Raw genomic sequence first — 11,086 nt, 5'->3', positions numbered from 1 at the left:
GGGCGGGTGGATGTTTTACTTTCATGCCATTGATAATAGTTTCGACCAATCAAGTTGCTGGCGGGGATCTGTAAGCGCGAAATTGGCGAGCAGAAACTTGGCCAGCACTAGTAAACTCCAAAAGAAAGTGTCTGTAAAGGTTTCAAATCAACCCTTGTAGACTGGCCACTGTAGATATACCCTCATTAAAATCCCTTCTGGAAGCTTCATCCAAGTGCAATCGAGTTTTCTTTGGTAGAATACATCTACGCCTCCTACCAGAAGTTTGGCTATAACATAGTGGGACTCCTGGATCCAAGATTACTATCTCTTTCTCGTGAGTGTTTACATGTGTGCGTTTGCGTGTGTGTCAGTGCATGGGGTTAGTAGAAACTCTGTGTTCCTCAACAGTGGCTCCCATAGTATCAAGTCACGATAAGGTAGGGGATACTCCCACTCTATTCGTCTAACTCAGCACGGCTGTCTCTGGGGCCTTGGTGTGTTTCCAGGTGATAAATCCCGACCACTCATGCCATTCAACTCCATTGAAATGGCAAGTGTGCGCTCTGCGGACAGGAGGGGTGTACACGGACAGCAGAGAGGGAGAGCGAGAGGGACATGCATAGATGAAAAAAAAAAAAAAATCTCCTAATCAAATGCTTGCTCACATACATACCTTGGTGTATGCAGGCTTTTCTGTTGATATCTATATCTATATATATATATTTTTTTTCTTCTTTTCTCCTTCTTTTCTTTTCTTTTGTTGTTTTGTTGGTTCGTCTCCTTCTTTCTATGGCTCCCTGCCTATATTCTGTTGGACTCTATTCCTGATGCTCCTCACACAGAAATGTACATATGTTTCTCCTTCTATTGGTCTGTGGCCCATGATCCATCGGTCTGTCTGCCGTGTCTCTGTCTGTCTGGTTAACCCCGTCCATTCCATTGTGTGTGTGGTCCAGGAGGGAGAGATCTATCCCAACACGACGGTTCAGTTCACCATCGTCTTCAAGCCTCTGGAGGCTACAGTCCACCATCACACGCTTTACTGTGACGTGACAGGTCAGTGTGAACACAGAACACAGGCTATAGTCGATAACTACAGCTGTTCTGGGTTAAATCAGGCTATAGTCTATCACTACAGCTGTTCTGGGTTTAGTTAGGCTATAAAGTATCACAACTGCTGTTCTGTGTTCAGTTAGGCTAAAGTCTATCAGTACGGCTTTTCTAACCCGTCATTCATGGTTATCATTAAAGAGAAAGGCCAAATCTGAAGCACTTGATAGTGTATACAAAAGCACCCTCATGGTTATTATAGGTTGGCTTGCATATAGCAAACTTTGATTAGTACTGAAATGTATGCTTCTTGATAATCATTGTAGCTGGATAGTATTCCAGTAGTCCTGGGAAAGTCCCAGAATTACAGAGCAACAATATACACCTCCAACGCATTGTATACATGCATCAAAGGCTTGTTGTATTTATTTATATTTGTATGTATTTTAATCAATGCGTGAATTAGTACAGCATGTGAACAGCTCCTCGCTCATGGCTGATCCATTTGCTGCCCACTGATCCGCAGTACTCTGGAACCAGCCCACATTTTCATATTAAGCACACAAACCAACCTCAGGGCACAGAGAAATCGCCCCTGACCGCGGCAGGTAGAAGCCATTTGCATGGGGCCTCGGAGTGTGTCCCCTGAGCCGGAGAACCTATTTCCATTCATTTCCATGTCCTTTATCCCATTCATGTCCCCCACAGCTGTGGTTACCAAAAGCCAGCGCCGTTCTGCGCCCTATTCCTCTCTTCTATTGTGTTATGTTGAGCCTCTTTCCGTGGCCCCCACTTTTATCTTTTTAATGAATCCCGCGGGCAATTGTGTAAACGTCCTCTCTTCCTGTCGGCACGCCGGCTCAGGCCAAAGATCCCGCTTACCCCTGACCATCCGAGGAGAGGGCATGGGGCCCAAGCTGCGCTTCAGCTACAACGTGATGGACATGGAGAACGTGGTCATCGGGGACATGGACCACTATGAGGTGAGATAGAGGCGCTATTAGCAAGTGGAAGAACATGCTGAACATGATGCAGGGCGGCCGGTATGAGTTTGCTGTGGCGTATCGCACCGCCCCTCACAAAATCATGTATCATTCATTCCATATAAAAACACCTATGGTACAGGTGCTGGTGTCAAACAAAGGGCTGATCGATGCCCCCTTCAAGCTGTGCTGCCCAGACACCACCTTCGGGAGCTGCTTCTCCATCAGCCCTGAGGAGGGGGTTCTCGCGCCGGGGGCCAGCCAGGTGCTGCAGGTCAGCTTCTCCAGCCGCACCCTTGGAGCCTTCTGCGAGGACCTGATGCTCAGGGTCGAAGGACAGCCTCAGCCCCCGAGCTTGACCTTCAGGTGAGCTACTTCCTGTCCCTCCCCCTCCGGGAGAAGAGGAGAAAAATGGTTATTGATTATGCAGTCCGGTCCAGTGGTACTGCTTAATACGTTGAACTCATTTTGAACTTCGAAGTGGTTTGATTCGGGTGTTTCCTCTCCGTTTGGCTTTTTTTTGTCACCGTGCAGAGAGATTTTAAAGATATTTGAAATCTCAATGAGACTTAACATAGTTCAATAAATATGCATTAATTTCACTCACTGGTAGAGGAAAGCGCTTGATTTGGTTGTTGTCTGTTTGCAGAGGTCGTGTGATTGGCCCCACCTTCCACTTCGACGTCACTGAGCTCAACTTGGGAGATGTGGCCTTTGGTGAGGTTCATGAAGTATCAGTATCAGCAGCCCCGTCGGTCAACCCTATCGACCAAAACAAAATAAAATAATACGTTTGATGCAAGACCAACGTTATTCCCATTTTGATTTATATTTCAATTGGCTTTTGCACACATTCATTACAAATAAAGATACGGCAGATCACAGATGTCCATGACCAGATCTCTTACACCATGGCTCAGCTGCCCAGCATCTGTATGCATTTGGTTTTATAAATGAGAGGCTTTCAATTATTCAGTGGCATCAGCCAGTGTGTCTAAAACCATGTTTTAGACGCCATAATCATAAATAAATATATCTCATGTGGCATCAATTGTGTTATCACCTCAGAGTTGTGGAATACACTTAACAGGTTGAAATTTGTTAATCTCTAGTGATATTGTTTTGTCGAAATGTATCACATGAAATAATGCATGGTTAGCAAAATGCGATGATTTTAAACAACACATTGTATCAACATTTCTTAACACACTCTCTCCGTCTGTCTGTCCAACCGTCCATCCATCCATCTGTCTCTCGATCCATCCGTTTCGCCCGTCATTTTACCCACCCTTCTGTCCTTCCTTCCCTCTAGGCTTCCCTCAGACGTTGAGCTGCACCCTCTTCAACACCTCCCTGGTTCCCCTGACGTATGCCCTGCGTGTCCTGGGGGACGGCGCGGGCCCCCCCAGCGGGACCAGCAGCCAGCAGGTGACCCAGCTGACCAGGGTCCACTGGCGTAGCGTTGCGGCCCTGGATCCCCACGCACGGCCGACCGAGTTCAGCCTCAGGCCGGCCGCGGGCACCATCCGGGCCATGTCGGACGTGTTTGTTGAGGTAACCTGGAGTCAGCACACCTGCTGCGTTACAAGACTTGAGCTAGTCTGGTGTCGGGGACTAACGTTGATGTAAACCACCAGAGGATCAGTTGACTGACTGATGTCAGTGTCTAAATGATTGTATATTGTACTGTATCCTGTACAGTACATTTGATACAGATTGCATTGGTCAGTTGACCGATTCATTATTCACTCATCCGTCTCATTCTATCCATCTCAAACAGACTCATTACACTATACGTGAATCTTGCATTCTCATCTCTTCTCTGATACATTGTGATAGGATTGTCCCATATGGGCCATTTGGGAAACATTGTTTGTATCCTAAATGGTTCCTGTTCAGTAAAAGGCTTGATGCATCTTCAATATTACTCTTTGGAGATTACTGTTGTATTCTAGATTCATTGTTTAGGTTTATCCATTTACATCATTTCTTGTGTCAAGTCTAAAACTTATTTAGTTTGGTTTTGGTTCATGTCTCTCTTTTGAAGTGGATGAGTGGGTATCTCATGATCATATTATTACCGGTATGTATTGTAGTATGCATACATAATGTGTGTGTTATGTTGTGTACAGGTGACACTGTGCTCAAACACTGTGAAGAGGTACCAGGTAGCACTGGTGGTCGATGTTGAGGGAGTAGGAGAGGAGATCATGACTATTCCCATTACTGCCAGGTATGTCAATCCTTTGCACACATACCAGTACATATAAACGTGTGCACACACACACACACACGCACACACATACACAAAACATGCATGCATCCACACACGCACGCTCGCACGCACGCACGTACGCACGCACGCATGCACGTACGCATGCACGTACGCACGCACGCATGCACACACACACAGCCTATGAACCACAAATTGGGTAAGGATGGGCAAAAAACTTTTTGCCCATCAATGAGAAGGAAGATCAATGAGCACGACTCTTACCCATGTACAAGAAGTTTGACAATATTCCCAGCATAATAAATGTCAATTATTAATACACCATATTTAATTGCCAAGAAGGGAAAGTTTGATGAGGTTGTCTAAATAACCTAATGATCATACAAGCCATACAGATTTATTACTTTTATCGCAGTTTCTTAATGATTTCCTTTGAGCTTGAAGTCTGCAAGCCGCTAATTACAAACAGGACATGGCATTTAGCAATGTGCCACTAGCTTGTTTGATAATCTGCACATTATCGTGTGCAATTATGATTTAGCTTTCATGCTCAGAAAATGTGTTTGCCTGGATTGACCGGGAGTAATATGCCATCATATTAGAATATTACATTAAGGTTCTTGAACTGGTTGGATATTCATAATTGATGATGATCTTTCGCTCAAGTGACCCCTCGCAAAACCAAAGTGGTTTCTTGGGTTGGCTGACACTGCATATTCAAATAAGATGACCAATCAAAACACCCACAGCAGCTGAACAAATTCATAACTGAGACATCCCAGACATAGATCACACCTGTGATTACACAGGTGGCCTTACTTAACCAATCCCTTTACCAATAATGTTAACCAGTATATAAAGAGAGCCATAAATACAATACTAGAATTATAAACATGTCATCTAAAACAATGCTTTTCGTGTAGCCTCAGGACCAACATGTGTGATTAGTCATCAAAGGGCTGATCTCAAAGTTTTCAGTTTTGTGTCTTTTGCAACACCTTTGGTGATACAAACCAGACACAGATTCAAACAGTGTCGCAACTGGCACCCAATTTGTATCATTAATTTTAATGTTTTAAACTGGGCTTTCATCAGTGGGCCATAGGCTCAATCACCATTGAGAGACCTCATTCAGCAGTGGATGGTGACTTAACATTCATTAATTTACTTGAAAATCGCCACTTAAAGGCCAGAGCCAGAAATCATAAATGAATTACCAATATGGCTGCAAACAACAAAGTCTGCCTTTCTGTTCTGTTAAAAACTGCCCTACTGCAATAATAGGGTCTAAACTCAATGAAATAGCAGGCCTTTGAAACATGAATTAACATTGAAATAAGTTTATTCATAGAATCCTTTCTAAAGATTAATGTTTGGAATATGCTTTCCCACTCAAAATACCCACCAGTTGAGAATCACTGGTCTAAAATATCTAAAATATCTAAGATGGAATATGAATTACATGTGTTTTTTATTTTTTATTATTTCTCTTCTTTCACTCCCTCTTGCTCGCTTGCTTGCTTCCTTGTTCCCTGCTAAGATGCTTGGTACCAGAGGTGATGGTGGAGACCCCGCTCTTGGACTTTGACCAGTGTTTCCTGGGCCATCCATACACACACCACGCACGGCTGGCAAACACCAGCCACCTGCCTGCCTGTTACGGGCTGCTGGACCAGGTAAAACCCCTTCACTGTTCAACCCCCCACTCTGTGGACCAAGGTTATGCATCAATCTGTAGAGCAGCATACATGCCTACGCTTGTTTGCAAAGATGGAGGTTTTCTCCGTCCAAACAGGCAGGGACGACTGTATGAGAAATGTGGTCCAAGGCTACCCTTGACCAAACTAGATTACCATCTAGTTTGACGAAAGATGGCTTGTTTTCCAGACCAAATCTCTCACGCAAGTGAAACGCGCTGGGAATGTTTGTGACTTTAGTGTAAACATCGATGTACGGTGTGCTTTTTAGGATATTTTTCTCTGGTGTAAGGAGGGTCTGTGTGTTCACATGCCCCCTCTCTTCACCGTGTTGTGCTAAGGAACACAAGGAGAGTCCATCCATGCTGTGGGGCAGTTCTGTTCCCAGGGGCCTCATCCCTGCTGGAACCTCAGTGGAGGTGCCCCTGTTCCTGTTGGCCAAGGCCATTGGCAGGCAGCACGGCACTGCACGCATAGCTGTGTGGGGCAGTAATCATCGGTCCCTGGTCAGTGGCACTGTACGCGTGTGTGGGAAACGAGGTGTGGTCGTCGTAATGTGAAGGCAGCGGAGGAGGTTGCTTTGTCTGTATGATGAATTACTGTGCGTTAGGTTTGGGTTTGTGAGTGTGTTCATTGCCACCCAGGAAAGAGAGACGTTTGGATGCGTTTTGAAATACGGTGTTTGTTGTTACAGGAGGTGCGCTTAACATGTGTGGGCAAGGGTCCAGCCGTGCACACTCAGCCTCCGAAGGTGGACTTTGGCGAAGTCCAGGTTTTAACGGACGTAACCAGAAAACTGCAGCTGATAAACCAGTCGCCAATCCCAGCTCACTTCTCTGCACATATGGTACATTTGCATACAAAAAGCATACACACACACATGCCCACATCCATTTGTTTTTTCCGGTGTGATTGAAATCTGTAATTATAAAGTCATTTTGGATGGTTTGTTAACTTTGGACATAATGGATCGTACCACTGTAATGTTCTTTTGAATTTAGCTTTTTCTTTCCGCCCTAAACCCACAGTAATAACACAAAGTATTTTCCCCCTGCAGACTTTTACTAGTTTAATATAACACCGTGGTCGCAGGCAAGTAGTGTAGAAAGAGTATTATGTCAATATTAGAATAACAATATATGTGACTACCGTATATGTCAATTATTATAGAATAAAATATAATGTTTGTGAATATTTAGCTTGACTCGGTCGCAGTCATTGAGCATTTGTCACACTATGTGATATGAAAGATCAGTTCTATACTCTGACTACAGCACAGACAAGATGTTTGCGCTCTCTCTCTCTCTCTCTCTCTCTCTCTCTCTCTCTCTCTCTCTCTCTCTCTCTCTCTCTCTCTCTCTCTCTCTCTCTCTCTCTCTCTCTCTCTCTCTCTCTCTCTCTCTCTCTCTCTCTCTCTCTCTCTCTCTCATTCTCTTGCAAAAGGGAATGAGAGCTCAGTTACCCTGTCCTCCTCTGAGGTTAAACAGCAGTCAGAGTTTGGGAGTGGTTTTTCCTCCTCTGCGTTCTCGGGCATCAATCGATGTGTATTCTCCTAGAATGACTCTGTAATCTACTTGGTAGCCCCCCCCATTCAGATGATTCAAGGAACCCTACTCTGATGCTATTCTATTCGCGTCGTCTGAATCGTATCGACACATGGGAGCTTTACCGTTGTTCCTAAACATGACCTCAGGTTAAGCTGGTAGGCTATTAATTACGGTGCGCTACAATGGCTAGCATCGTAAGTGCACACAATAATTCCTCCCATTGGCAGACTGCAAAAGGTATTGAGACAGAACCATTTCTCATCTTGTCAGACCTGCAATGTAAACGTGTCTGCTGTCCGTACTGCTGTCTCCCTACAGAAATGCTGCAATGCGTTGTGACTCCCCTGCCAACAGCCAGTGATCCAGGACACCACCCTTTATTTAGTGATAATATATTGATTGTTTTTCACTGTATAATTTCCCCGAAGGGGATTGGCAGCAGCAGACACTGCAGCAGTAAGACAGAGCATAAGAGGGAGAGAAAGACCCTCCTGATCTGGCACTCCACCACCCCACTCTCGACCCCTCCGAAAGTGTGTGTGTGTGTGTGTGTGTGTGTGTGTGTGTGTGTGTGTGTGTGTGTGTGTGTGTGTGTGTGTGGGTGTGGGTGTGGGTGTGTGTGCGCATGCATGTGTGTATACGTGTGGGTTTACGGTGGATACTTTAGGAAGAGGTGACCAATTTCCAATTTCTTAGCCATAACAATTGAAATGTCTCTCTCTCCCCCTATGTGTTTGAGGTGAGGGACATGTCTCTCTGTGTTTGAGGTGGAGTAAATGTCTCTCTCTCTCTGTGTTTGAGGTGGAGTAAATGTCTCTTTCTCTCTCCGTGTTGAGGTGGAGTACAAGTCTCTCTCTATCTGTGTTTGAGGTGGAGTACATGTCTCTCTCTATCTGTGTTTGAGGTGGGGGAAGTGTCTCTCTCTCTCTCTCTCTCTCTCTCTCTCTCTCTCTCTCTCTCTCTCTCTCTCTCTCTCTCTCTCTCTTTGTTTTACGTGGAGCTAATGTCTCTCTCTCTCTCTCTCTCTCTCTCTCTCTCTCTCTCTCTTTGTTTTACGTGGAGCTAATGTCTCTCTCTCTCTCTCTCTCTCTCTCTCTCTCTCTCTCTCTCTCTCTCTCTCTTTGTTTTACGTGGAGCTAATGTCTCTCTCTCTCTCTCTCTCTCTCTCTCTCTCTCTCTCTCTCTCTCTCTCTCTCTCTCTCTCTCTCTCTCTCTCTCTTTTTCTCTCTCTCTCTCGCTCCCTCTGTTTGAGGTGGGGGACGTGTCCCCGTGGCGCGTGGAGCCCCGGGAGGGAGAGCTGGCCCCCGAAGGCCAGCTGGAGCTCAGGGTGGTGGTACACCTAAGGGACACGCTTCCCTTCCAGGGAAGGCTGCAGGTGTGCATCCAAGACAGCCAGACCTACGACATCCCTCTGTCCTGCACGGGCGTGGGCTCCACCATCGTCAGCGACCGGCCCCTATACCCCAGGCTTGATCTTGGAACTCACTTCAGGTACAACAGCAGCCCTTTCTCGGGTTTAAGTCTCGCTGTCCTTTCATTCATCTTATGGGTAGTCTAGTGGATAGAAGAAGACTAAGACATGAATGTATATGGCTATCCCTTTATCCACCTATAATCTATCAATCTATCATCTATCTATCCATGTGTTCATCTTTCTATGTGTCCATCTATCATCTATCCATCGATTCATGGATCCATTGATCCATCTATCTATAAATCCATTGATCCGTCTATACACTTATTGATTTATCGATCATTGAATGGATCGATGGATCCATTGATCCATTGTTCAATCTATCATGAATAGATACTGAGTCTTGTAATATTTCCCAAGTCAAGGGGTCTGCGAGTATCCCTTCAGGCTGACCAACCGTGGCCAGCGGCTGCATCGGATGCACTGGGCTTCCCCGCTCTTCCCTCCTCGTGCCTACAAAAGAACGGCCAGGGACGAAAACGCCCTGCCACCCATCACCACCGGCAAGACAGGCAGCGGGGCTCGCCTCTCTTCCCCCAAGGAGAAGCCTGTGTTCAGCCTCAGCCCCTCCCGCCTGGAGCTCTTCCCAGGCCAATCCGCTGACGTGGTTCTGACCGGATCGTCTGACACCCCTAGGGTGAGGCAGCGTTCAGTCTCACTCTGCATCAGTAGTCCCCAACCCCCCGCCATCGTCTGACTAATGCTTACATGGTTTGACATTTTGGATAAAAGGATTCATTAATGAAGGGGAAAGGTATTTTGTTTATGTTTTAATTTATCTTTTTTCATGTTCTTCACATTTGACCTGTACACTGGATGGGGGATTGTGAAAAAACGTAATTGTTTATTTATTTGGTGGAAAAAGTTCCACTTCTAGTTTTAAGTTTTATTTTTAGTTTGGTTTCTTAAAAAACGTCAAACTGGAAAGGCAAGGGTATGTTTCTGGTTAAAGCCCTAAACACTTTTTTCGAATAATGTCACGTTTGGTTGCACGTGAGATCCAGTCAGGACATCCACATGGTTCCTTCCCTATTGTACTGACGCCGGCTGTCATCCCTTCTCATTGGTTCAGACGGTGTGTGAGCGCCTGGCATGTTTCGCCATGCTGGGTCGGGAGGTCTGCTACGAGCGCATCATGACTGTAGACATCACATGCTGCTTCGTGGCCCCTATACTCTGCTTCTCCTCCAAGCAGCTCACCTTTCATTCCAAGAAGGTAGGGGGAAACAAACGTAACCCAGGCTCATGTTTGCGTGGAGATAAAATGAACAGGAAAATTTTGCTAAAGTTGATGCTTGGGCGGATTTAACATTTGCCATCCTAATCTTTTAGGATTCTGCAACGTCAGAGATGAATAAAGTATCTATCTACTCAACATTTAACCTTTCTCCCGCTGTTTTCCTTGTTATGCTACCATCATGTATGTCAACCATGGACCCCAATGAACTCCTAAAAACCCTGGAAGGAGGATGCATTGCTTCCCAAGGTTTCTTCCTTGATCATTAAAGGTCTTTTCCCTCTTCCCTAGAAGAGGGGGAGCCTCTTCTAGGGTTAGGGGTGTCATAAATGCATGGCCTGCAAAGTCCTTTGAGACTGCAACTAGGATTAAGGTCTCTGCAAAAATACAATTGATGTGGCTTCACTTAATGACTTTGTCAGCCCAGGTTTCAGTTTCACTCGTTCCTTCATTGTCTGCATGAGAAGAAGCATGTGGCGTTGGTGTTTTACAGGAGTCAGGGCAGAGCCTCGTAGCACTATACAAGAGGCTTGTGCTGAAGAATATCTCCCCTCTGGCCCTCTCCCTGGAGCTCTGTCTTCCGGAGCCCTTCTCTCTGTGTGACGGCCAGGGAGACCTCACTGTTGCTACCAACAAGGTGCCCAGACCTTCACTCTTTACTTCCACAGATATTCAATCGAGCTGCGACTTGGTGCCGTTGGTTTTAGACTGCAATTACAATACATTTTGATTAGATGGTTAGAACTTGGGGGAATCTGAAGGGAAATATACTGCAGAAGCAGCCTTGTGGCAAATGGAAGAACCATACCGAGACTGGTGAAAATGTCAAGGCAGTTTCATCTTGACTTTCCAAGAATTGGAGAGCATATGCTCAATAATATTA

The 11,086-nt window shown here is 45.6% G+C and overlaps 1 protein-coding gene across 1 annotated transcript in view; it reads left to right on the top strand.

Annotated features, from left to right (window-relative positions):
* The window catches only part of LOC130389158 (hydrocephalus-inducing protein homolog), a 76,126-nt gene that overhangs the window by 13,587 nt on the left and 51,453 nt on the right, over positions 1-11,086 (top strand). The window contains 13 exon segments of the mRNA XM_056598829.1: positions 939-1,038; positions 1,897-2,015; positions 2,158-2,381; positions 2,665-2,732; positions 3,328-3,569; positions 4,148-4,248; positions 5,789-5,924; positions 6,287-6,451; positions 6,640-6,792; positions 8,745-8,983; positions 9,327-9,603; positions 10,039-10,182; positions 10,697-10,840. Of these exon segments, the coding sequence (XP_056454804.1) occupies positions 939-1,038; positions 1,897-2,015; positions 2,158-2,381; positions 2,665-2,732; positions 3,328-3,569; positions 4,148-4,248; positions 5,789-5,924; positions 6,287-6,451; positions 6,640-6,792; positions 8,745-8,983; positions 9,327-9,603; positions 10,039-10,182; positions 10,697-10,840 (2,112 nt within the window).

Source organism: Gadus chalcogrammus, chromosome 9, assembly GCF_026213295.1.
Source record: "Gadus chalcogrammus isolate NIFS_2021 chromosome 9, NIFS_Gcha_1.0, whole genome shotgun sequence".
Taxonomy (NCBI): domain Eukaryota; kingdom Metazoa; phylum Chordata; class Actinopteri; order Gadiformes; family Gadidae; genus Gadus; species Gadus chalcogrammus.
This window is presented reverse-complemented; position numbering and strand designations above follow the sequence as displayed.